Raw genomic sequence first — 27536 nt, 5'->3', positions numbered from 1 at the left:
CAGAAAATTCGATTCGTCACGAACTTCTCGGCTCGGCAGTTGATGACTTTTCCTGCATAAATTAGTTCAGCTTTCCGGTGGGCTGGAAAAGGTGGATACAGTCCAAGGAAAGAGTCTCCTAGGAATGTATCCACCTTTTCCAGCCCACGGGAGCACCTGAAAGCTGAACTAATTTATGCAGGAAAAGTTATCAACTGCTGAGCTGAGAAGTTCCTGGCGAATCGAATTTACTGTAAGTTCGCTCATCTCTACTTCAGACGTATCCAGATGGTGTTCCAAGTACTTAAATAACTCAATAGTTCCAAACGGTCTTGTACAGCATATAAACATCTCATACAGCGTGTACAAATAACACCAATTGGTCATCAACCACTTATTTGCATTTTGGAGGTGTTAGAATAAGGCTAGGTTCAAACAGGATGCATTGGAATATCTATCTATACAAACTAAATCACCCAACATGCCTGAAAAGCCTTCCTGGGACATGTAGTTTTACACTGGGCGGGGGGTCACAGGGTCCTGATTATTTTTCTGTTTTTTTTTTTTTGCACAAATCTTCTTCAATGCACTGATCTGAGAACTGGAGAATGCTGGGCACAGTGTCATCTGCACCATTTGCAGTCGTAGTAAACATTATTCTAATATCAGTATTGCCCAAAGAGAGGGTTCTGATAGGGGTTGAGCTCGATGGACACGTGTCTACAAAATCGTTGTAGAGTGGAGCGAACTTACAGTAAATTGGCTCGTAGCGAACTTCGCAGCTCGGCTGTTGATTACTTTAGTCTGCGTAATTTAGTTCAGCTTTCCAAGGGCTCCAGTTGCCTGGAAAAGGTGGATACAGACCTAGGAGATCTGACTGTTATCCCAGACTTTTCCAGGCAACCAGAGCCCTTGGAAAGCTGAACAAATTTACGCAGACTAAAGTCATCAACAGCCGAGCTGCGAGGTTTGCTACGAGCCAATTTACTGTAAGTTCACTCAACTCTATATCCAAGCTTTCTGTTTGGCTATATGAATGTTGGATTATGCCAAAGTTTATTGGGCACAAAGTTATAGTTGCACAATCTGCCTTGAACAGCCTGTGTGTATTTTAGCTTCATTATTACCAGTTTCTGTTGTAGATTTGCTGCTGTGTTGTTATTTTGCAGTCACTTTAGTATTAACTGTTGCTGTTTACATTATTGCAGTAAATACGCCGATGGCAGATCACCCACTTTCTCCGTATCAGGGCTGCATGAGGAACCTCATCATCAACAGGAAGGTCATTGATGTCTCCAAATCTGGAATTTTCACAGGATCAGCCGGGATCAACATCTGTCCAGCCCTTTAATTTCTAAGTAGATGGACACTGACATTGGACTGCTGTTATTTAAGGGCAGAGACCACTAAACTGTGCCAGTAGTGGGAAGGCGTTAGGTCATGTTACAAGCTGACCCTAACATCTTACCCAGAAACATGGGTGCTTTTTCCATGGTTACTTTACCCAACCCTTCTTTCTGGAGTCTGTTTTCAGCCCCTCCCACACACACACAACATTTTACCCATCAATGCGCATTTATTCTGCTATACATCCTACAATGCTCGAGGAGTAAAATATTACTGCTGTATATGAAATCTTGGCATTTTAAGGGTCCACCCTTGGTAAAAATCCAACAAGCAACACCATAGTGCTGTGCCCGCAGTTGGCACAAGTCAGCGATGTACAGGTGGTTTATTCAAAGTTTTTCAGAAGAAGTTTATTCTAGGCTGATAATGTTCCTGCTCCTATCTGCTTCAATTACACGTTTGCTGCGACACAATCTGATTTCACGCAAGGTCTAACCCAATAACGAGACCTGTTCGTATGGTTTTACTTGAATTGGCAGAAGGAGGCAGTTTCGGCTACTAAAAAAAGCTTCCTAATTTCACAGTAACTTTGCTAAAGAGCTGTAATGCATACAAAGGTGGCAAATGCAAAAATGCAAGATGCTATGTAATTAAAGGGGTTATCCAGTAAAAAAAATTTTTTTTTTCTTTTAATATATATCAACTGGCTCCAGAAAGTTAAAAAAATGTTTGTAAATTACTTTTATTTAAAAATCTTCATCCTTTCAGTACTTATGAGCTGCTGAAGTTGAGTTGTTTTTTTCTGTCTAAGTGCTCTCTGATGACACGTGTCTCGGGAACCACCCAGTTTAGAAGTAAATCCCCATCGCAAACCTCTCCTACTCTGTGCATTTCCCGAGACAAGCAGAGATGTCAGCAGAGAGCACTGTTGCCAGACAGAATACAACAACTCAACTTCAGCAGCTGACAATTATTGAAAGGATTAAGATTTTTTTTTTTTATAGAAGTAATTTACAAATCTGTTTAACTTTGTGGAGCCAGTTGATATAAAAAATAACGTTTTTTTCCTGGAATACCCCTTTAAAGTAAAATGTCAAAATAATGGCAGCTGGTGCTTAGCTATAGAATAAGTGTTTTATGTGTGGGGCATTTTCCTCTGGGGCCTGCCGAGAGCGGGTAAGACAGGGGCATCGAGATGGCATCCAAAAGAGAATGGAGATTATAGAAAATGTGGCCTTATGCCAGTGTATCCCAACCAGGGTGCCTCCAGGTGTTGCAAAACTACAACTCCCAGCATGCCCGGACAGCCAAAGGCTGTCCGGGCATGCTGGGAGTTGTAGTTTTGCAACACCTAGCGGCACCCTGGTTGGCAAACACTGCCTTATGCTAATCAACTTGCATTTTTGGTGTAACTTGCCATTAACGAAGCTACAACCTAGCAGCTATGTAGAACTAGACATTAGGAAGAGCGCGGTTCTTGTATAAACTATATGCTGGGTCGCCTCCTGCAATGCCGTAAACCGAGATAATTCTGGGAATAAGAACTAGAGATGAGCGAATTTACAGTAAATTTGATTCGTCACGAACTTCTCGGCTCGGCAGTTGATGACTTATCCTGCATAAATTTGTTCAGCCTTCAGGTGCTCCGGTGGCTGGAAAAGGTGGATACATTCCTAGGAAAGAGTCTCCTAGGACTGTATCCACCTTTTCCAGCCCATCGGAGCACCGGAAAGCTGAACTAATTTATGCAGGATAAGTCATCAACTGCCGAGCCGAGAAGTTTGTGACGAATCAAATTTACTGTAAGTTCGCTCATCTCTAAAGATAACCACTGGGTAGATAAAGTCCTACAAAGATATTTATTATATTGTCCCTTCCTGTAGTATAACAGTGCGAATATTTTATAAAGAAAAATATAAATATGTATTTAAGTCTATTTCACTGATTTCACCTCTGCACTTACACATTAAATGTCTGTATATATATGCATGTGTGCAACTATTTAATATACACAACACTAGGGCAATCACATAACCGTCATGGAATCCCAGGAGTAGCGGCTACCGTTTAAAAAAAATAATAAAAAAAAAAAACACTGACCAATTTCCAAAGAATCGGTAAACAACAATGGCTGCCCCTGCTGGGAGTCGATGAGGGGGCCCTTTGACTGTACCCATAACACTAGGATTGTTAATGCTCATGTCTGGATGTACTTACTGTAGCTTCCTAATGGAGATGAGTAAATTCATGGTACAAAAATCGGGTCTTAAATAAAACCACTTTTTTTTCCTCTCCCTCAGTCATTCTTCATTTGGGTTGGAAAGGGTTAATGGGGTGGGGGGGTTAGGTTCAACCCATTGTCGTATTTGGAACAAAGCGTACGGCTAATGGTGTAATTTTTCCAAAAAGGTGGGTGAAGCTGAATAGGACCCCCTTGGTTTCTCACCCACAGAAAAACAAAAAAGGTGCCAGCCAAATCTGCAGCTGAGGAAGGTTTATTAAACACTGAAAGGACATACATGTGGGGGTATAAAGCCAGCCCGAAACACTCGAGACCAACCCGGAGCTGAAAAATAACATGCAGGCATTAATCTAAGCTCATGTCTTCCTCCTCCTCTTTCTTCTCCTTTGACTCACGCTCCTTCTGAGATGTGTTCTGCATCGCCTTGGCAAATGCTTCAATGTCTAGAAGGGTAAACGGTATTTAAAAACACTAATAGAACAACCACAGGGATTTAGGATTATGGGAGTTAATATTATGCATTCAACAATACGAGACACTGCACCCTTTAAGGCTGGGTTCACACCACGTTTTTGCAATACGGTTTCTGTATCAGGTTTTTGATTAAAAAAATAAAATTAAAAAAAACGGATTCCTCAAAACCGGACTAAACTGTATCAAAACGTGTGTACAAATTTTTTTTTATCTGTATACGGTTTGAAAAATGATGTCCGGTTGCATCCGTTTTTTAAGAAAAAAAATCGTATATGTTTTGAACTTTTCACTCCATTATGAATAAAGTTTCACTTGTTTGATTGAAGTTCCAAGAAAAAAAAAAAATGTGGAAAGTCAAAAACCGTATGGTGAAAACCGGATGGAACCATACACACATACGGTTCCCATTGACTCCCATGTTAAAAAAAAAAAAAAAAAAACACGTATACGGGTCAATACGGTTTTTCACCCGGACCAAAAACAGTGGTAGGCCAGAAAAAATAAAAAAGTAAAAAAAAACGTATTGGCTTGAAAAAAGGAGACAACCGTATACATTATTTATGGTGAATACAGTTTTGAATGGAAAGTCTATGGCCACGGTTTGCTGTACGGTTGCATCCAAACGTATCCAAAAACTATAGAAAAATCGTGGTGTGAACCCACCCTAAGTGGGGCGTTGTGACTATTCTATAGATGCTGGCCCCCTTTTCCCAACTGCAACCTGACTTTTTATAGATTAACCTTATAATATATTATGTACAGTTAGAACGTTCATGGTTAAAAGGGGTACTCCGCAACTAGACATCTTATCCTGTATCCAAAACATAGGGGATAAGATATCTGTTCAGGGGGTCTCCCTGCTGTACCTGGTGTTTGTTTTAGAACGCTGGAGGCTTGTGACACTGTCAAGGCCACACCCCCTCAATGCAAGTTGATGGGAGGGGGCGTGACAGCCGTCACGCCCACTCCTATCGACTTGCATTGAGGGGGCGTGGCCGTGACGTCACAAGCAGGACACGGCTGTGACGTCACAAGCCTCCGCATCACCAGTCACCTGGCACAGAGAGAGGTTCGCTCCATGCACCGGATGTCTGGGTGCCACAGCCAAGATCACAGATGTCCCCCAACAGCAGGACCCCTGCGATCGGGGATAAGATGTCTAGGGGCGGAGTACCCCTTTAAGTCCATTTGGCAATAGATGGTTTCTGGACTACCGAGAAAACGGAATCACCATATGTAACACAAAGAAAGCATCTCATACCTCCTTTGTTGGCCGCGTCCACCGCCTCTGCTGGCAACCCAAACTGACTCATTAGCGGCCCCAGCTGGCAGGAGGCCAGGGCTGCACTGAACATACTTAGAGCCTAAGGAGAAGAAAGTAGGTTGGTTCAGGTATACGTGAGCCATTAAAAAGGTATGACTGCAAGACCACTAGTTTTTCCTCTAAACTACAATTTGGAAAATGGATGGGGGGCGGGGAAATAAAAAATACAATGTGACATACTAAGATAATCAATTAGCAAAACATGCCAGCGCTAGGACCGTTCGGAAAGGTGCAGTCTCATAGACGGCAATGCATTTCCGTGCAGAGTCCCCAGAAAGAATAGACATGTCTATTCTCACTGCAGACACCAGAATTTAAATTTCCGCGACTGATGTTTCTGGTATGGAAATTCTGCTATTTGAACAGCGCAGCAGAATCCCATTGAAATGAATGGGAGTCTGCTGCTGCAGAACCTCCGTGCGGAATTCCACACTGAAATTTCAGACCCTAAGAGTTCAAGTTTGTTTTACATGAGTCTCGGGGAGTCTCTTTTGGGTATAATATAGAAAATAAAATCCTGCTGCATTACGACTGACTGAAGTCCACATACCTGCTGAAACTGAGGAGAGGTGAGCGTGTTCTGGATTTCCTCTGCTGTCTGCGGCAAAGACTCTCCAGACGGAAGGTACGGCATTAATCGCTCCTGAACTTCAGCATTGGCCAAAATGGGAGCCATGATTTCAGGTGTGAGGACGCTGGCCAGATCCACTGCTGAGAGACAAAAAAAACATAGCAACTTTCTAAGAATCATCAGATTTCTTCTAAATTATGTCCAACCACAGCAGCGGGCAACAATCCCGGGTTATAGATGGATAATGGCAGTGTTTCCCAACCAGGGTACCTCCAGGTGTTGCAAAACTACAACTCCCAGCATGCCCTGACAGCCGTTGGCTGTCCGGGCATGTTGGGAGTTGTAGTTTTGCAACATCTGGAGGCACCCTGGTTGGGAAACACTGGATAATGGGATTAAAGCTCTGAGATCCATACTAATAATCATAATGCCAGCCTCATGGGTGACAGCTCCCCAGCCCACTCGGCAAAGTCATAGCTGTCCTTTCATGGTGAAACAGTGAATGAATATTATTGGGAAATGGCTGCCAGTTTCTACACCTATTGTCCTTTTAGTGCAACCTGTACGATTGTTAAATTGCAGTCTAAAATTACTTGTCAAACTGGGCCGCATAACAACCCAAAACGTACTATTCGGGCGTGTAAATGGAAAAATCGTGGCCACAGGCAATAGTCTGCATGTAAAAATATAAACGTCACCTCTTTGTCCAATGCATTTTCTATCGGGACATATTAGTAACCAGAGGGAACTGTAACAATGAAACTAAAATAGGTGGTAGAAGATTTAAAAAGGTCCAAAACGTAAAGAATTACAAATTCCAGCTCCCAAAAAAATGAAAAAAATGAAAAATCCAAATTTCACATAATTAAAATGAAAAAAATTGAAAACCACTATGGTGAATTATAAAAGATTAGCGGAAACGCCAACGTGTTTTAAACCATATGGTTCGAAATGCGTCAGCGTTTCCGCTATGCTTTTATAATTCACCTTGGTGGTTTTCAATTTCTTCATTTTAATTATGTGAAATTAATTTAGGATTTTTAAATTTTTTTAGGAGCTGGAATTGGTAATTCTTTACCTTTGGATCCATTCACACGAAGTATGCGGCTTGGACTATTTCCGCGCCTCCCATGCGTCCGGAACTCAATGTTCCGAACGCTGAGTGCGGGCTTCCGTGTTCACATCCGCCCCGTCATGACGTCACGTGCCGCCCCCTCAATGAAAGTCTATGGGAAGCGGGCGCGATGGCCGTCATGCCCCTCCCATAGACTTGCATTGAGGGGGGCGGGACGTGACGTCACGAGGGGCGGACGTGAACAAGGAAGCCCGCACCCAGCGTTCGGAACATGGAGTTCCGGACGCTGGGGAGCGGAGTAACCCTTTAAAGATTTAACCAATTGTTTGTAAAATGTGTTATCAGGTACAATGTGTCTTTGGCACAATTTGTGCTATACTGCCACACTAACATGATTCTAAGAAGTAAATGTAGAGCTTTCATTTCTTCTGGAAAAGTCACAAATTGTAGATGAATTTACCTTGTCCACCTTCTGCATTGGCTGGCACATTCATAGTCGCCAGAATATTCTGCAAGTCGCTTAGCTGGATGGGCCTTGTGGGGCTCGTGGCAGTGCTGGCTCCATTGCCAGAGCTCACGGCAGGGCTGGGGGTTGCAGCAGGCACTACTGTCGCCGGAGCAGCTGGGGTGGTGGTGGTTGTTGTTCGTGTGGAAGACGAGGTGGAGGATGGAGTTACAGCTGCTGACTGGCTGCGGGAGCTATAAAAGACAGATGCTTAGAGATCAGACATTACTGTTCTGCTCAGTTAAACACATGTGGTGGGGGCTTATCATAGCCTGTACAGAGGAAAAGTGGACCAGTTGCCCATAGCAACCAATTATATCTGGAAAATCCTCTGAGAAATGAACGAAGTGATCTGATTGGTTGCTAAGGACAACTGGGCAACTTTTCCTCTGTACAGGTTTTGATAAATCTCCCCCATAATCCCTTGCAGGAGAAGACTGGCTCTTTAATGTTACCTGGAGGATGAGCTGCTTGTTGTGGGTCCTCCACTGCCGAGCAAACTAGCCAGTCCTGGACCAGTCAGAGCACCAAGGCCACCTGAAAAATTCCACACATCAACCAAATGGTTTACCCCGGAAACAGGAATAACCATCTCCCCAGGGGGCTAGAAGAGGTGGATTACATTTTTCACAACAACACATAAAATGATGGATAAGTTCTCTATCAGGTCTTGTGTGTTTTGCAAGAAACTTACCAAGTCCCCCCAGCCCAGTTGGTCCAATAAGCTGCATCAGTTGGTTGTGGCTCATGTTTCCCAGGAGGCTTTGCAGGCCGCCTTCTCCTAAACAAAAGAGCAAAAGCAAAAATTGCTAAAAGTGCCTGTGTCTCACGGGAGAAACTTTTGACGTGTTAAAACTTTTGAACGGTCCTGGTCTGGGTGTTTAGGGCCCCACCAATTGCTAGACCGAGACTGGTGATGTGTGTGGCTGCAGGAGACTGACTCCACCGACATAGGGGGAGATTTATCAAAACCTGTCCAGAGGAAAAAGTTGCCCAGTTGCCCATAGCAACCAATCAGATCACTTTCATTTTTCAGAGGCCTTTTCAAAAATGAAAGCAGCCATCTGATTGGTTGCTATGGGCAACTCATCCTCTGGACAGGTGACACCATACAGCACAGTTCATCTCTAAAGGCTTCAAAGGGACCTCTCCAAATCATTCCTGTGGAATAACTCTACAATATCCTTTCTTAGAATGTTACTCTTCCTCTGTTAGAGACCAGAAACTCATCACCTATTACACTTGTGTCTTGTAGACATATTTCAATCAAATATGTTAACCCCTTTAGGACACCGCCTGTTTTTACCTTAATGACCAAGCCCAATTTTTCAAATCTGTCCTGTATCTCTTTAACCCCTTAAGGACTCAGGGTTTTTCCGTTTTTTGCACTTTCGTTTTTTCCTCCTTACCTTTAAAAAATCATAACCCTTTCAATTTTCCACCTAAAAATCCATATTATGGCTTATTTTTTGCGTCGCCAAGTCTACTTTGCAGTGACATTAGTCATTTTACCCAAAAATGCACGGCGAAACGGAAAAAAAAATCATTGTGCGACAAAATCGAAAAAAAAAACGCCATTTTGTAACTTTTGGGGGCTTCCGTTTCTACGCAGTGCATATTTCGGTAAAAATTACACCTTATTATTCTGTAGGTCCATACGGTTAAAATGATAACCTACTTATATAGGTTTGATTTTGTCGTACTTCTGGAAAAAATCATAACTTCATGCAGGAAAATTTATACGTTTAAAAATGTCATCTTCTGACCCCTATAACTTTTTTATTTTTCCACGTACGGGGCGGTATGAGGACTCATTTTTTGCGCCGTGATCTGAAGTTTTTATTGGTATGATTTTTGTTTTGATCTGACTTTTTGATCACTTTTTATTCATTTTTTAATGTTATAAAAAGTTACCAAAATACGCTTTTTTGGACTTTGGAATTTTTTTGCGCGTACGCCATTGACCGTACGGCTTAATTAATTATATATTTTTATAGTTCGGACATTTACACACGCAGCGATACCACATATGTTTATTTTTTTTTTTTTTTTACACTGTTTTATTTTTCTTATGGGAAAAGGGGGGTGATTCAAACTTTTATTAGGGAAGGGGTTAAATGACCTTTATTAACACTTTTTTTTTACTTTTTTTTTGCAGTGTTAGAGGTCCCATAGGGACCTATAACACTGCACACACTGATCTTTCATCCTGATCACAGGCGTGTATTAACACGCCTGTGATCAGCATTATCGACGCTTGACTGCTCCTGCCTGGATCTCAGGCACGGAGCAGTCATTCGTCGATCGGACACCGGGAGCCGGCGCTGGACGTAAATATACGTCCTGCGTTGTTAAGGGGTTAAAAAAGTACCTGTCACCAAAAACTTTTCTAAAATACCTCAGGCTATGTTTCCTAACTACCCATAACACCCCTCCAGACCTTAAAAAAAATTTCAGAACTTTAAAGGCTAGGTTCACACTGCAAAAAGTCTCCGCCCGGAGATACCGAGTGCAGCCAGCACTCCAAGTGAATCAGTCGGTGCTAGGACCGTGCGGACACTGCAGTCTTCAATAGACTGCAATGTGTTCCGCGAGTATTTCCGCCTGAAGAATGAACAACGTCATTCTTCAGGTGGAAATTTCCAAGCAGATTTTCCGTTCACAAATTCCACTTCACAAATTCCGAAGTGTGAATTTGTGAACGGAAACCCATTCACTACACTCTACATTTTAGCAAGCGGAATTTCTGTCTGCAATTTCAAAGCGGAATTGCAGGCGGAAATTCCGTAGTGTGAACCTAGCCTAAAAAGCTAGTAATACCAATGACATGCTTTTACTTAGCGACGCAATTCTGAGATTGTTTTTTCGCAACATATTGTACTTTATATTAGTGGTAAATCTTTGTGCATTTTTTGTGAATTACTCCAAAATATTGTGAAAAATGTCTGGCTTTTTTTATGGCATTCACTGTATGGTAAAAATTATGTTAATTTTATTCTGTGGGTCGGTACTATTATGGCGATACCCAATTTATATAGCTTTATGTTCTTTTTCCTTTTCTCAACAAAATCCTGTCCCGACAGCCATAACTTATTTTTCGTCCAACGTAATTTTGTGAGGGCTTATTTTTTGCGGGACAAGCTGTACTTTCTGTTGGTACCATTTTTGTGATTCATGCTACCTTTTGATCTTTATTCCAAGTTTTGGACCAAAATTTGCAGTTTTTGCATATATATTTTTTTCTTACGGCATTCACCGTGCGGGATAAATACCATTATCATTTTAGTCATTTTTTTTTTTACTTTTCACAGGTTATACTATGCATACTATACATCTGTACTGCAGCACAGTATACCAGTCAGTACTACACTGACATACAGCCTGTGCAATCCAGCCTATGGCTGGACCTGACTGGCTGCCATAGTAGGCAGATAGAAGGCCATCAGCTGGCCTCCTGCTGCCATGGCAACCAACGGGATCCCGCGATCACAATGAGGTGATCGGCGTTGGTGGACAGGGGGAGCCCCCTGTCAACCCCATAGATTCTGTGATCAGGACTGATCACGGCAATCTATGGGGTTAATGCTGCCGAGACCAGCGCAATCCCGGTTGCCAGCGATCTCATGCAGCGTCCTGGGGCAGGAAGGGGTTAAAACACCCCAACTCATGAACTAGGTGTTAAACTGTTCAATCACCAATACTTCCAGTCTGCTTTTGCTTCACAAAGGGAATGGTAACATCCAGTTGTTGATGAGTAAAGTTGCCTATATTCAGGGTACACGTCAGTAACCTGGCAGTACAGCAAACTGAAATAAACGCCAGCGTACCAGAATAATTCAAAGAACCCAATATAGATTATTACTGAATGAATGTTATTTAAGGAGACCTGTGCATCCAAGTCCTGCTAATAGACAGTATACACTTGGTAATGGGCCAAGTATAGCCACTAATATAGTATATTGGGTCCATTGAGCTCATTAGACTTGACATTGATTTGCAGTATACAATCGGCAAGAAATGCAAAAAGTGACATAAGTGAATAGAATGTAGCTTTCGCTGCTATATGTAGAATTGAAAAAGGAAGAAACTGAGGGAGCAACACGGTTCACAACGCTCAAGAACAACAACTTATCTCCTATCCAAGGAATAGGGGATAAGTTATAGATCGCAGGGGGTCCGACCGCTGTGACCCCCCGCGATCTCCTGAACAGGCCCCAGCAGTCTGCATGAAGAGGGGGTGCAGACACCCCCCCTCCATATATCCTATAGAGATACGTGTCAGAAGCAGCTTCCAGTGGGGTCAGAACGGCTTCTTCCGGCAGACTGTTGGGGGCCCCTGCGATCTATAACTTATCCCCTATCCTTTGGATAGGACCGTTCAGGAGATAGCAGGGGGGGGGGGGGGTCCCAGCGGTCGGACCCCCTGCGATCTATAACTTATCCCCTATCCAAAGGATAGGGGATAAGTTATCTTTCACTGCACTACTCCTTTAAAATTTACTACAGACAGTAATGTGAACACTAAGTGCCCCCGTCAGATGTAAGAATGTAACTACGAGCATCCATCACTGCAGATGAGCTGGGTATATTACACTAGAGCAGAAGCATTCACCTCCCAGAGCGGACAACTCGTGACCCCCGCTGCTGCTGCCGCCTAAGGCTCCTGGCATAGGAGGGTTGTTGAGATACTCGTTCACCTTGCGGCAGTATTCTTCATCCTTGTCAGTCTTGGGTTCCTGAGAATAAACAAGTGAATATCCCAGTTATATAATGTAACATTCATTATCCATGGGGTAAAGGAGCAGAAGTGATGGCCTCTATACCTCGGAGGTGGGGGATATTACCAACGCTGTGGGCTGTAATAAGCCTCTGCATGTCTGTAGGAGGATCTCGCTGCTCTATGGACGTCTATTGCCCGCTCATTTGTGGACTTTTTATTGCTCGGATGCTGAGCTGTGAAATTCCCCATTATCATTGTCATTACATATTCATAGATTTTCTCTGCACAATTAGATCTGCACTTTGTATTTTAATTCAATATATTCATATCCATGTTGCTACCACTGCGTATTATAGCAGGTGAAGCTGGAATGAGAATGACTTCACTCACAGCAGTGGGATACAGGAACGTGGACTGTAAATCTAGCAGCGCATCTATTCCAATGATCAGATCTGCAGTGAGAGGTGGAAGGGATATATCCGGACATTAAACAGCTCAAGAGCCCGGGGAAAAAAACTTACTTTAGGCCAGGTGGTTTTTGTCTTACACGGATCTAGTCTTTTCCGGACAGGTCTCATGACAGAGACTGATAAGCTGAGCCACGACTTAAAGGGTTACTCCGCTGGAAAACTTTATTTTTATTTAAATCAACTGGTGCCAGAAAGTTAAACAGATTTGTAAATTACTTCTATTAAAAATCTTAATCCTTCCAGTACTTATCAGCTGCTGAATACTACAGAGGAAATTCTTTTCTTTTTGGAACACAGAGCTCTCTGCTGACATCACGACCACAGTGCTCTCTGCTGACATCTGTCCATTTTAGGAACTGTCCAGAATAGGAGAAAATCCCCATAGCAAACATATGCTGCTCTGGACAGTTCCTAAAATGGACAGAGATGTCAGCAGAGAGCACTGTGTTCCAAAAAGAAAAGAATTTCCTCTGTAGTATTCAGCAGCTAATAAGTACTGGAAGGATTAAGATTTTTTTTAATAGAAGTAATTTACAAATCTGTTTAAAAACTTTCTGACACCAGCTGATTTAAAAAAATAAATAAATAAAGTTTTCCACCAGAGTACCCCTTTAAAAGGGGTACTCCACTGGAAAACATTTTTAAATCAACTGGTTCCAGAAAGTTAAACATTTGTAAGTCACTTCTATTTAAAAATCCGGTGGGCTGGAGACTCTTTCCTAGGACTGTATCCACCTTTTCCAGCCCACCGGAGCACCTGAAAGCTGAACTAATTTATGCAGGATAAGTCATCAACTGCCGAGCCGAGAAGTTCGTGACGAATCGAATTTACTGTAAGTTCGCTCATCTCTACTAGTGCTTCTCAGTCATGAATTGTGTGTGTGCTGAACATCATAAATTCCAGATTAATACTGCAACCAACTATCAGAAAGGGAGCGAAATTTAGGCACTTCAAGAGTTAAAAAGATGATTTAAAAAAAAATTTAAAAAAATAATAAAAGTATCTTTTTAACTCTTGAAGTGCCTAAATTTCGCTCCCTTTCTGATAGTTGGTTGCAGTATTAATCTGGAATTTATGATGTTCAGCACACACACAATTCATGACTGAGAAGCACTAGTAGAGATGAGCGAACTTACAGTAAATTCGATTCGTCACGAACTTCTCGGCTCAGCAGTTGATGACTTATCCTGCATAAATTAGTTCAGCTTTCAGGTGCTCCGGTGGGCTGGAAAAGGTGGATACAGTCCTAGGAAAGAGTCTCCAGCCCACCGGATTTTTAAATAGAAGTGACTTACAAATGTTTAACTTTCTGGAACCAGTTGATTTAAAAATGTTTTCCAGTGGAGTACCCCTTTAAAGGGGTATTCTGGTGGAAAACTTTATTTTTTTTAAATCAGCTGGTGTCAGAAAGTTTTTAAACAGATTTGTAAATTACTTCTATTAAAAAAACTTCCAGTACTTATTAGCGGCTGTATACTGCAGAGGAAGTTCTTTTCTTTTTAAATGTATTTTCTGTCAGGACCCCAGTGCTCTCTGTTGACACCTCTGTCCATTTTAGGAACTGTCCACAGCAGCATGTGTTTGCTATGGGGATTTTCTCCTGTTCTGGACAGTTCCTGACATGGACAGAGGTGTCAGCAGAGAGCACTGTGGTCATGACAGAAAAGAAATCCAAAAAGAAAAGAACTTCCTCTGTAGTATTCAGCAGCTTATAAGTACTGGAAGGATTAAGATTTTTTTTTTTAATAGAAGTAATTTACAAATCTGTTTAACTTTCTGGCACCAGTTGATTTAACCCCTTAAGGACCAAGGACGTCCTGGGTCCTTTCCCTTTCTATAAACGCGGGGCCACAGTGTGGCCCCGCGTCATAGCGGGTCGGGCGTGGCACTGATCACGGTGCCACGCGCTATTAACCCTTTAGACGCAGCGTTCAAAGTTGAACGCCGCATCTAAAGTGAAAGTAAACCATTGCCGGTTAGCTCAGGGGGCTGTTCGGGATCGCCACGGTGAAATCGCGGCATCCTGAACAGCTGTAGGACAGCAGGAGGGCCCCCCTTACCTACCTGCCTCCTCGCTGTCCGATCGCCGAATGACTGCTCAGTGCCTGAGATCCAGGCATGAGCAATCAAGCGGCAGAATCATTGATCAATGGTTTCCTATGAGAAACCATTGATCAATGTAAAAGATCAGTGTGTGCAGTGTTACCCCCTATGGGAGCTATAACACTGCAAAAAAAAAAAAAAAAAAAAATAAGTGAAGATCATTTAACCCCTTCCCTAATAAAAGTTTGAATCACCCCCCTTTTCCCATAAAAAAAAAAGGAAATAAAAACATGTGGTATCGCCACATGCAGAAATATATAGTTAATTAAACCGCACGGTCAATGGCATATGCGCAAAAAAATTCCAAGTCCAAAATAGTTGACAGAACTGGAGAAACCTTCAGCATTGAGAAGCATTAGAGGCGCATGTTTTCAAGTCTTTTTCATAACCTGCACACAGAATATACAGTAATAAAGATCTAAAACAAAATACAAGAGATAGTTGCAGCATAACTGCCCAGCTGACCTGCATCCAGAAGAACAGTCTCTTTGAGCCGGCTTTGAACTTCAGCACATAGACGCGGCCAGTCGTACACTGCGCCACCCTCTTAAACTCGCAATCGTCGGGAAATATAATCAGATCCTGAAAAGGAAACAAGAATAAAGAAGTTGGCCGTGCACTTTGTGAGTGTCAATATCACAGCAGAAAGGAAAAGCACAATGCCGTCTGGGTAAATGGGTCCCAGCTGGGCACAGCGTGCTCCTCCACAGACCTCTCCTCTTCAGATTAATTGCTGAAGGATAAAAGCTCTGTAAATGGCCCCTGTACCAACATTTAACCAGGACTGGTGCAGCAGAGGATGGCACGCCTCGTCCTTTCCTGACCCAGACTTACATCCTCCACATTCCCCGATGTCCGGTCCTTCCAGCAGAAATGGATCAGGGAGTCATCAGTTTGCTGGATGTAGACAAGTCCTTTTCTCTTGTCTGGCGTCACGGTGCTGCCCTTCAGCGTCATCTTACCGGCTCTAAACTCCACCAAGTATTTGCTGGCAGAGCCCCGGGAGCCGGGTACAAGACTTGGGAACAAAGCTCCTGAAGACATCCTGAAATGCAGAGGAAAAAGGTCACTAAATGTCAGGTGGAAACAGTCAACAGGCTGTAAGGGTTAATTCACACGTCCAGTCTTGTGTGCATAGTTGATGCGCAGGAAGCTGTGTTGTTATTTAGGTTATATTAAACTTCGCAGCTTCAAATCCCGCGCATCAAACATATGCAGGATACTGTACATGTCAGTAGACCCTGAGGGTGTATTCACGCATACAAAGTCTGCTGCTTGCTTAAGCTGAGTTACCTACATGAAATGTACTGCAGAAAATCTGCAGAAGATCCTGTACGATTGAACACACCCTAAAAAGGGGCTATGCTGGTTGTATAACAAAATTCTGAAACTTTATAATTTACAGTCATGGCCAAAAATTTTGAGACTGCCAAATTTTGGTTTTTACAAAGTTTCCTGCTTCAGTTTCCTGCTTCCATGACTCATGGACAAGTCTGATGCTGCTACAAGACTGATTAGTGTCCCAGTAGGTATGGGGACCCCTAGTGGTGTGAATTTCAGAATCCCTTTTTTTTTTTTTTTTTTTTTTTTTTTTTTTAAATATGAAAACATTTTTAAACAACCATATTACAGAGGGTCTTTAATTTTCAGCAGTAACAACATACAGAAAGTTTTAGGATTGGAGAGTCCCCATTTAGGCATGGACTTGATATTTATAATGTTAATTCTTTTTTTTAAGACTTCTGCACTTCGCCCTGGCATGCTGGACATCACATTTGGGTCAAATCCTGACTGCTGACAACCCATTCTTGTTCAGTGGTTGGAGTTTATCACTATTTTGTTGTGTTTTTGTTTATTCACACTAGGGATCGACTGATATCGTTTTTTAGGGCCGATACCGATAATCGGTGCAGGTTAGGGCCGATAGCCGATAACTTAAGTTATCGGCTATTTAACCCCCTGCGACACCGCTGCAGATCATTGATTTAAAGCGGGCGCTTTAAATCAATGATCTGCAGTGGCTTTTGCGGGGCCATAGGCCGCCGCCGCCGCCACCCGCTTCTCTCCCCATACCTGTCAGGGTGGTCCGGGCCATCCATCCATCGTTCCTGTAGTGTCCGGGGGCGTTCCGGATGAAGAGTGAACCGGTCCGGGCTGTCCTTCTCCGGCGGTCATCTTCTCCACGCTGGGCAGGCTCTGGCCTAGTACGCTGCATAGACGCCGCTGCGCAGTGATGCCCATGTGCAGCGACGCACCTGACGTCACGGTGCAGCGGCGTCTATGCAGCGTACTAGGCCGGAGCCTGCCCGGAGTGGAGAAGATGACCGCCGGAGAAGAAGGACAGCCCGGACCGGTTCACTCTTCACCCGGAACGCCCCCGGACACTACAGGAAGGATGGATGGCCTGGACCAGCCCCCATTACGGGTAAGTTTAATTTTTTTATTGACTCGGAGAGTGGGGGAGGGGCCCGACCGGTATAGCCGTATGGGCAAAAATCCATACCGGTATACCGCCCAGCATCACGGTGGGGGGTTCGACGCGGTGCGGTGAGTCGGGGGTGCGGGGCATTATCGGCAAGATAATTGCCGATACCAATAATGCCCAAAATAGTGATTATCGGCCATACCGATAATCGGTCAATCCCTAATTCACACACTCTATTTGCCACCTAGTTATCACCTTTGCCTTGTGACGGTCTCCATCTTGCAGGAAAAAGCCTTGTCTATAACCCAATTTCTCCTGGATCATTGGGACAATACAGTGGGGATCAAAAGTTTGGCACCCCAGGTAAAAATTTGTATTAATGTGCATAAAGAAGCCAAGGAATGATGGAAAAATCTCCAAAAGACATCAAATTACAGATTAGGCTGGGTTCACACCACGTTTTTGCAATACAGCTCCCGTATATGGTTTCAATTTGAAAACCGTATGGAACCATATTGAAAACCATATGCATTGACTCTCCATTGAAAACCGTATGCCAAAAGATGCCTCAGATTGTGTCTGTTCATCTTGTACGGTTTTGTCAGGTTTTTTTCCCCCTGTACCAAAAACCGTAGCCTTCCAACCGTATTGAAAAGTATGTTTTTTTGTTTTAACATGGGAGTCAATGGGAACCGTACAGAACCTTATGTGCGTACGGTTTCTTCCGGTTTTCCCCATACGGTTTTGACTTTGCACAGTTTTTTTTCTTAGAATTTCAATCAAAAGTGAAACTTTATTCATAAAGGAATGAAAAGTTTTTTCTTAAAAACGGATGCAACCAGACATCCTTTTTCAAACCGTATACAGTTTAACTGTATACGGATTAAAATTTGTACACACATTTTGATACAGTTTAGTCAGGTTGAGGAACCCGTGCAAGCCTGCGGGAGGGGGCATGATAGCTAACCGGGGACTGATTACAAACGGGGTGCCGCGTGCATGATCGTGGGCGTCGCCAGCTGCGGGACTCCCGCGATCAGGCATCTTATCCCCTATCCTTTGGATAGGGGATAAGATGTGTAAGCACCGGAGTACCCCTTTAACTTCAGCCTTTTCACAGATGGCATCAAGTTAGCATCCAAAATTTGCTGAAATTTTATTGAATCCATTTTTCCTTCTACTCGTGAGATGTTCCCTGTGCCACTGGCTGCAATACAACCCCAAAGCATCATGGATCCACCCCCATGCTTAACAGTTGGACAGAGGTTCTTTTCATTAAATTATGTTCCCCTTCTCCAAACGGACCTTTGCTCATTCCGGCAAAAAAGTTCTATTTTAACCTCATCGGTCCACAGAACTTGTTTCCGAAATGAATCAGGCTTGTCTATATGTTCATTTGCAAAGTTCAAATGCTGATTTTTGTGGTGAGGACGTAGAAGAGGTTTTCTTCTGATGACTCTTCCATGAAGACCATATTTGTACAAGTATCTCTTTATAGTGGAATAGTGTACCACAACCCCAGTGTCTGCCAGATCTTTCTGGGGGGATTGTGCAGTCAAACGTGGGTTTTGAATTGTTTTTCTCACAATCCTGCGAGCTGTTCTGTCTGATATTTTTCTTGGTCTTCCAGATCTTGCTTCCACTGTTTCTGATGACTGCCATTTCTTAATTACATTCGGAACAGAGGATATTGACATCTGAAAACGTTTTGCTATCTTCTTATAGCCTTCTCCAGCTTTGTGAGCATCAACTATTTTCAGTTTCGGATTTCTAGACAACTGCTTAGAAGAACCCATGGTGCTGATTGTTGGGGCAAGGTCAGATGAGTCTGGGCATTTAAAACCTTTGAGATTGACATCACCTGGTATTCCCAGATGATGATTGAGAACAATCCATGACACTGGCAGGTCTCAGCTTTGCAAAGGGGGCAGTGCATGCTATAAATTCTGCAGGGTGCCCAAACTTTTGCAGATGCCATTTGTAAATGATGGAAATAAAATCTAACTTTTGTTGGCATATTATAAGAATGTCTAAATTTGTGATTTGATGCCTTTTGGAGATTTTTCCATCTTTCCTTGGCTTCTTTATGCACATTAATACAAATTTATACCTGGGGTGCCCAAACTTTTGATGCCCACTGTATTCTCTTGGAGGCTGTTTAGATAACATTCTTTATTCATGGCAGAGAAAAATTACGAGCAAGTCCACTACCTTGGCTGAAAAGCTACTCCACATATGAATGGTCTCAGGACGCTTTAGTTTTGGCATTTCTGGGCCCTATTATGTGACCTTATTTGGGATTAAATAGTAAAATATCAATCTTAGCAGATGCTACTAAGCTCTACAAAGTGGTTAATACAATATAGAACAGTTTGCTGTGCATAGTGGACGACAATACAGGACAATGCACTGTATATAGCAGTTAACACAACAGAGGACAGTGCACTGGATTGATCTGGATAGGTTGGATGCTTTGGCTAGGAAGTAGCAGATGAGGTTCAACACATAAATTTAAGGTTATGCTCATGGGGAGGAAAAATCCAGGCTGGGAATATGTCCTGAATGGAAAAACATTGGGGATGACTGTGCAGCTCCAGCTTCATGTCCTCCACATTTCTGCAAGTTTACTGTGTACAGTACTAGGCACCAGTGTACAAGAAAGATATAGTGGAGCAGGAGAGGGTTCAAAGACGGGCAACCAGAATAATATGGGGAATGGGAGGACTACAGTACCCAGATTAGCAGAATTAGGGTTAAGTAGTTAAAAAAAAAAAGAAGAAAAGAAAAAAAGATGGCTTAGGGGCAACCTAAAAACTATGTATATGCATTAAGGGCAGTACAGAAATCTCCCCCAGGATCTATTTATACTCAAAACTGTACCTATAACAAGAAGGTGTCTACACCAGCACACACAGGGGGTTCTTTACTGTAAGAGCAGTAAAACTATGGAAGGCTCTGCCACATGATGTTCTGATGTCTGACTCAATAAGCGTTCAAAAAGGGGCCTGGATACATTTCTGAAGAGTAATACCATTACAGGTTATAGATACTAGATCTATAGGGACAGAACGTTTATCCAGGGATTTAGAACGTTGAACCAGAAAGTGGGGTATTGGAGCACGACCTAACTAAAGGGCGACCACGTTTTTACCTGCGGTCAGGAAACCGCATACGGCCGAAAACGAAGCCGACCGGAGGCTGCAGTTCACTCCGGTCGGCTCATAGACATACATTTAATACGGTTCCCGAATTTGAAATAGAAAACCAGATTGTAAGTCGAGATGGATCAGTCATCTGATACACCTTATTGCCTTAGGGGGTCCCAAGGTTCCTCAGATTCCAGCAGGGGGACATTTATCAAAACCTGTGTAGAGGAAGAGTGGACCAGTTGCCCATGACAACCAGACTGCTTATTTCATTTTTCCCCAGGTCTCTTTGAAAATGAAAGAAGCAATCTGATTGGTTGCCATGAGCAACTGCACCACTCTTCCTCTACACAGTTTTTAATAAATCTCCCGCTCTGTTCAGCTTATTGTCAGGGAAGCCTTCTAACAGATGTCCAATAAGAGAACTCCTGCTCTAGTTTTTCTGTCAAAATGATGGACACCAAGTCAACAAGGGTTGTCAGGTGCCGCTGATCATGTGACATCTGACATGTGACCTCAGCTGTAGTCAGAATACTCCATTATGGGTTCTGGCAAAGACACTAGACCCCATGCTGGCACCCCAACATACGCAATTATAGTCAATGGTGTCTGTCACTTGGCGTCCATGTCCAATGGATCCACCTACACCAGTGGTTTCAAACCAGGGTGCCTCCAGCAGTTGCAAAACTACATCTCCCAGCTGGAGGCCCCCTGGTGGGGAGACACTGACCTACACCAATGCTTTCGTTGTTGGGCCCTAAGAACAAAGGAGACCTGTATGCAGATGTGAACTAGGCCTTATCAGAATGGTCTCCATTTTCAGCGATCTGCTCGTCACATGATCATTTGTCTATTTATCGCCTGACGTTTCCCCTGCGATGATTGTACCGACCAATGAGTGAGATAGTCGAAGGATGGAAATGCCCATTGTGGTATCACAGTGCCGCAGGATATCTATTAGATTGGTCATGTGACACGGATACACACATGTAACAATCGCCCACAGGGAAACACATACAAGAAAATAGCACAGAACATAGACGGACAGCAGAGCAGCCGACAAGGCCTCCCGCACCCTTCATTTCCTCCCGGTGGCCCCGGCTTCCCTTACCTGACTCTCGCACTGATTCCTCTCCCCGCTCTGACTGTTAGGCCTCTGACGTCACCCACACCTCCTGCTCCGGCACTCCCATTGGCCAGCGAACTCTCTCGATAACTACGAGATCTACATACCGTCTCCTGATTGGTTGATTCGGCTGCCAGTCTGCAGCGACCATTTTACTGGAGGACGAAATTGCGCTGTTTGCTGTGTCACTGATAGCTGCACGGACAGAAGGCTGAACGGAAGGGGGGCCCTGACATAGCGATCACGTGACTATAACCCCTGTGTATGGCCACATCTCTGGGAGAGGGTCCTGAGGTGTTGTATCGTCTTAATGATCAGACACAGGAGGCTAGACAGATTAGGGGAGACCAGGCACCCACCAACCAGAGCATCACATCTTATCATAGCCCCAGTGACAAGACCATAACAACCAGACCACCACATCCCATAATAACATCGCCAACCAGACTGCAACAGTCCACCATCGCCCCAGCAACAAGGCCATAACATCCTATAATAACAACCAGAGACCATATCTTATCATAAAGTTACCAGCCAGACCGCCACATCCCATCATAAAGTTACCAGCCAGACCGCCACATCCCATCATAAAGCTACCAGCCAGACCGCCACATCCCATCATAAAGTTACCAGCCAGACCGCCACATCCCATCATAAAGCTACCAGCCAGACCGCCACATCCCATCATAAAGTTACCAGCCAGACTGCCACATCCCATCATAAAGCTACCAGCCAGACCGCCACATCCCATCATAAAGTTACCAGCCAGACCGCCACATCCCATCATAAAGCTACCAGCCAGACAGCCACATCCCATCATAAAGCTACCAACCAGACCGCCACATCCCATCATAAAGCTACCAGCCAGACAGCCACATCCCATCATAAAGCTACCAACCAGACCGCCACATCCATCATAAAGTTACCAGCCAGACCGCCACATCCCATCATAAAGTTACCAGCCAGACCGCCACATCCCATCATAAAGCTACCAGCCAGACCGCCACATCCCATCATAAAGTTACCAGCCAGACCGCCACATCCCATCATAAAGCTACCAGCCAGACCGCCACATCCCATCATAAAGCTACCAACCAGACCGCCACATCCCATCATAAAGTTACCAGCCAGTCTGCCACATCCCATCGTAACGTTACCAGCCAGACCGCCACATCCCATCATAAAGTTACCAACCAGACCGCCACATCCCATCATAAAGCTACCAGCCAGGCCGCCACATCCCATCATAAAGTTACCAGCCATTCCGCCACATCCCATCATAAAGTTACCAGCCAGACCGCCACATCCCATCATAAAGTTACTAGCCAGACTGCTACATCCCATCATAAAGTTACCAACCAGACCGCCACATCCCATCATAACGTTACCAGCCAGACCGCTACATCTCATCATAAAGTTACCAGCCAGTCCGCCACATCCCATCATAGCCCCAACGACAAGACCATAACATCCTATTATAACAACCAGAGACTACGTCTTATCATAAAGTTACCAGCCGGCACATCCCATCATAAAGTTACCAGCCAGACCGCCACATCCCATCATAGCCCCAACGACAAGACAATAATATCCCATTAGAACAACCAGACCACCTCATCTTATGATAAAGTTACCAACCAGACCACCACATCCCATCATAGCCCCAACGACAAGACCATAACATCCTATCATAAAAACCAGAGACCACGTCTTCTCATAAAGTTACCAGCTAGACTGCAACATTCCATCATAGCCCCAGCATAGAGATCAAAACATCCTGTTATAGTTCCCAGACCATTATATCCTATAAAAACAGCCAGACTGTTACATCTCATCATAACGGTACCAGCTGGACCACCACAATTTATAATAGATTCACAGCCCAAACTGATATCCTATCATTATCCCAGCAACATAACCAGAACATCCAGCCATAGCGTCCAGATCGCCGTATCCAATAATAACAACCAGACAGCCACATTCCATCAAAGCTCCAGCAAAAAGACCGTAACACCCCATTATAGCATCGGCAGCTAGACCACCACCCAATAACTGCATCACCAGTTGGACAGCCACATTCAGTAATAGTGTCATCCTTAACACTGGCCCATCTCATCACAGCCCAGATCACAAGACCAAAGCATCCCATAATAACGTCACCAACCAGACTATAATATTCTTTAGTAGCATTAGTGATCAGACAGCCACATCCTATAATAGTTCACTCACCCAACCGCCATATCCCATCAAAGCGTAAGTGGGCAGACAAAAACATTAATTTCCTGAGCTCAGAGAAATAATAGTTTTTCTACATTTTTAGAACATCCGGAAAAGCTTTGGACACACAAGAAAGTCCAAAGTCTGAGGGCAGTGACTCTGAACCCCCATAGAATCGACTGCAGGAACGTGTAGCACAGATCCCTGAACCATCACGTGCCAAGAGGAATAAGTCTGGGGGAAGTAGCTTAGGAGACTTTGAGAGCCAAATTATTGGGATGGTCGACACTTTAAAGGGGTTCTCCGGATAGGGGATAAAATGCCTGATCGCGGGAGTCCCGCAGCTGAATGCAAGACTACGGGAGGGGGTGTGATAGCTGTCACGCCCCCTCCCGTAGGCTTGCATTGAGGGGTGGAGCGTGACATCACACGGGGGCTGAGGCGTGACATCACACGCCGCCCGCCCTGTAGTCGCCGGTAATCAGTCCCAGAGCGAACACGCTCCAGGGACTGATTACAAACGGGGTGCCGCGTGCATGATCCCGGGGGTCCCCAGCGGCGGGACTCCCGCGATCAGGCATTGGATAGGGGATAAGATGTGTAAGCACCGGAGAACCCCTTTAAGCAAGAAAAGAGACAATGGGAAAGATGAAGATTACTTGTTTGTCCAGTCTCTTCTCCCGTACTAGAAGAAAGTCCCTGATGAGAAGAAGATTGACCTACAAATAGACATTTTGCAGCTCATAAAGACTTACATGCAGCCTGCTGGTTCTCAGCCCCCACTGTAGTAGATTGTGTCCTCAACACGGACAAGTAGGTCAACAAACACTATGAACACTGCCTCAATTTACTACAGATTTCCACAGAAAAGTGGCTATGTGGAAACTACTGCAGGCTCTGAAAGTTCTCTGAAGGGCCACTTCCACCAGAAACTTAAAGGGGGACTCCATTCTAGACATCTTATCCCCTATCCAAAGGATAGGGGATAAGATGTCTCATCGCGGGGGTCCTGCTGCTAGGGACCCCCGCAGTCTCTCTTGAAGCCCCTCGAGTCATCACTGCATGGAGCTAAGTTTTCTCCGTGCGTGATGACTCACGATACAGGGGCCGGAGTATTGTGATATCACGGCTCCGCCTTCTCATGATGTCACAATCCGCCCTCTCAATGCAAGTCTATGGGAGGGGGTGTGATGGCCGCCACGCCCCCTCCCATAGGCTTGCATTGAGGGGGTGGAGCACGACATTGTAGGGCGGGGCCGTGATATCACAATACTCCGGCCTCTGTATTGTGAGTCATCATGCACAGAGCAAACTTAGCTCCATGCAGTGATGACTCGGGGGGGCTGCAAGACAGATTGCGGGGGTCCCTAGCAGCGGGACCCCCACGATCAGACATCTTATTCCCTATCTTTTGGATAGGGGATAAGATGTCTAGGGCAAGTACCCCTTTAAAGAGACAGTTCAACAACTTGTCCACTGCTGGTCTAGAACTGGCAATCAGAACCAAAATTGCTGGTAGAACAAGTTAACAGCAAGAACACAGGAGCTGGACGAGATGGCGAAAATCCAAGGGGGTTCTATCAACATTTCTGAAGTTTACATATAAAACAGTCGATGACCTTTATTATGGAAAAATTGGGTTTTCTGTTCAGTTGCAGATGCCATAGTATCAATGTTTATCTTTGGGTGTTGAGATACTGGCAACAATGTGGTGACCGATCAGGTTATCAGTTTTGATAGAAACTCGCAGCTATCATATCATAGATGTGCTGTCATTGCTGTAAGTGGTAGAAACCATGCTCATGGCTTGGATGTTAATACACAGCTATGTTACATTATAGGTATGTTATGTAGATATGTCAATGCTGTAAGCAATAAGCTATTGATTATCCTTATATAATTATTTTTATTATTGATGGATAGGCATCAAAATCAGATAATTAGGGTCAGTTAATCAGATAATTGGGGTCCGTCACGCCCCCTGCTATAGGCTTGCATTGAGGGAGCGGGGCATAATGTCAAAAGAGTCTTGATGTCATGATACTCCAGCTCCGTGGTCGGGAGTCTTCAGACACTGAGTGGCACCACAAGAAAAAGACGATATACCAAAAAGCGCTCACCCACTATTGTATTCAATTTGGAAAATATACTTTATTACAATCTTCACATAAATAAAGCAGACAAAAACATTTAAAACCATTTAAATAGGCACAAAGGCCACTGCACAACAGGGTGGACCCCCCTATAAAGGAGGGGCAGACCACATTTTAATTAACCTAAACATCAGGAGGAGGTACCTGGTGGTCCGTGGCTCCATACATGCCTGCTCACTAGGATGCCCGCTAGTACTTCGGGGTCCTCCACAGTTCACATCGGCTCAGCCACTGCGCGCATGCTCTATCGTAACTCTCAAGCCTCACTTTCACATCAATCATACTCTACCAACATCCATGCTGACATGACAACCACCTAATGCGCCTGCGCACTACAATACAAGGTTTCCGTACCCATATTACATAATTGCACTCCGCATAGTACCTACTGCGCCTGCGTACTACCATCCAAGAATTCCTTTCTTATAATACATAAATTGTGCTTCGTATAGCATCTTAGGTAGATAATAAGTTGCAAGTGCTAGTCCCGACAAAGGCCCTTATTTACTAAGAGTGTTGTGTAGGCTTCTTTGTGGGTTTTAATTCCCTACAATTTATTTTCCACAGTATTTACTAAGGTTTCCCTACATTTTCCACTTTCCCTACACGTTGCTTTTTTTTTTACACATGCTCTGATCTGTAGGGTTTTCCTCAGCTCAAATCCACCACATTTTATGTGGAAACCTTAGTAAATATGTTGTTTTTTTGTGAAAATCTTGAGAACACGCCCCTTTTCGGAGACCACGCCCCTTTTCATGTTTTCTTAACAAAATTGAGAGTTAGTCGGGGTTTTTTCAATTCTGGCGCATGCAGAATTTCTGGTGCAATGCGACAGAATCTGGCGCACAACCCGACAAAACATGTCGAGTTTGCAATAGTAAATGAGGGCCAATGTGTATCGATATTGCCATATATTTAGTATTAATAGTGTTACAGCAACGCCCAATCTTACACAGAAACACAACTCATAAATAATCTTATGGTCTCACCCCCACCATGTACAGATACATAATACATAAGTATACACATACAGTCCAAACCAAAGAAATGTACATAGGTAAGTATACATATACAGTCCACATCAAAGAAATGCACTGCACATATTGACTCTGATCACACATTTATATGTTTATACACACCAGAAGGTGCACGGTACGGCAAATATAAGAAATCTAACAATAAAATAAATGATACTCTATCTCAGCACTAGTTAACTTGTCAATAGATCCATACTTATTCCTATATTCCCCTACCATACATCGTTTTCTCTCTCTACTTCTTCTCCTCTTCCCCTTGCTGTCGGGGTTCCCCAGGGATCGGTCCTGGGTCCTCTACTCTTTTCACTCTACACACCCCCCATTGGAAAAACAATCAGTAGATTTGGTTTCCAGTACCACCTCTATGCTGATAACACCCAACTCTATACCTCTTCCTCCAACATCACCCCTGCACTCCTACAGAATACCAGTGACTGTCTCTCTGCCGTCTCAGACATCATGTCCTCTTTATATCTGAAACTAAATCTTTCGAAAACAGAACTTCTTGTTTTTTCTCCATCAACTGATACTGTACCTAACCCTAACATTTCCATCTCGGTATGTGGTACTACCATAACTCCCGGGCAGCAGGCTCGCTGTCTTGGAGTTATACTTGACTCT

At 43.9% G+C, this 27536-nt stretch overlaps 2 protein-coding genes across 9 annotated transcripts in view; one reads left to right on the top strand and one right to left on the bottom strand.

Moving 5' to 3' along the window:
* The window catches only part of LAMA5 (laminin subunit alpha 5), a 145956-nt gene extending 143359 nt beyond the window's left edge, over positions 1 to 2597 (top strand). For all 4 annotated transcript variants that reach the window (XM_056547604.1, XM_056547605.1, XM_056547607.1 and 1 more), the window contains one exon: positions 1188 to 2597. In XM_056547604.1, coding sequence (XP_056403579.1) covers positions 1188 to 1330 — 143 coding nt within the window. In that variant the 3' untranslated portion in view covers positions 1331 to 2597. The remainder of the gene's footprint in view (positions 1 to 1187) is intronic.
* Positions 2598 to 3805: 1208 nt separating this feature from the next.
* ADRM1 (ADRM1 26S proteasome ubiquitin receptor) lies at positions 3806 to 21871 on the bottom strand. Of its 5 annotated transcripts, none has more exons than XM_056549250.1 (10): positions 21616 to 21871; positions 15646 to 15856; positions 15277 to 15393; positions 12130 to 12253; positions 8212 to 8298; positions 7973 to 8054; positions 7473 to 7711; positions 5917 to 6074; positions 5304 to 5406; positions 3806 to 4011 (listed from the first exon to the last, which is right to left on the bottom strand). In XM_056549250.1, exons 1-10 carry the CDS (start codon positions 21657 to 21659, stop codon positions 3914 to 3916), a joined length of 1263 nt encoding a protein of 420 aa, XP_056405225.1. In that variant the 5' UTR covers positions 21660 to 21871; the 3' UTR covers positions 3806 to 3913. The 5 variants fall into 5 exon arrangements, with proteins under 5 accessions (XP_056405225.1, XP_056405224.1, XP_056405227.1 ...); XM_056549249.1 differs by having other exon boundaries at positions 5917 to 6077; positions 21616 to 21867; XM_056549252.1 differs by lacking the exon at positions 21616 to 21871 and adding an exon at positions 21494 to 21582 and having other exon boundaries at positions 5917 to 6077.
* Between the last annotated feature and the right edge of the window lie 5665 nt (positions 21872 to 27536).

Source organism: Hyla sarda, chromosome 12 (assembly GCF_029499605.1).
Source record: "Hyla sarda isolate aHylSar1 chromosome 12, aHylSar1.hap1, whole genome shotgun sequence".
In the NCBI taxonomy this organism is placed as follows: Eukaryota; Metazoa; Chordata; class Amphibia; order Anura; family Hylidae; genus Hyla; species Hyla sarda.
The sequence above is the reverse complement of the archived record's forward strand: the minus strand, read 5'-3'. Positions and strand labels throughout refer to the sequence as shown.

Excerpts from the sequence above, each read along its gene's own strand:
- ADRM1 (XM_056549249.1), bottom strand. The coding sequence starts at position 21,659 with ATGGTCGCTGCAGACTGGCAGCCGAATCAACCAATCAGGAGACG. Across the intron at positions 7,712-7,972 it reads ACAAGCAGCTCATCCTCCAG|CTCCCGCAGCCAGTCAGCAG; the intron begins GTAACATTAAAG and ends TGTCTTTTATAG. Across the intron at positions 6,078-7,472 it reads CAATGCAGAAGGTGGACAAG|CAGTGGATCTGGCCAGCGTC; the intron begins GTAAATTCATCT and ends TTTGTCTCTCAG.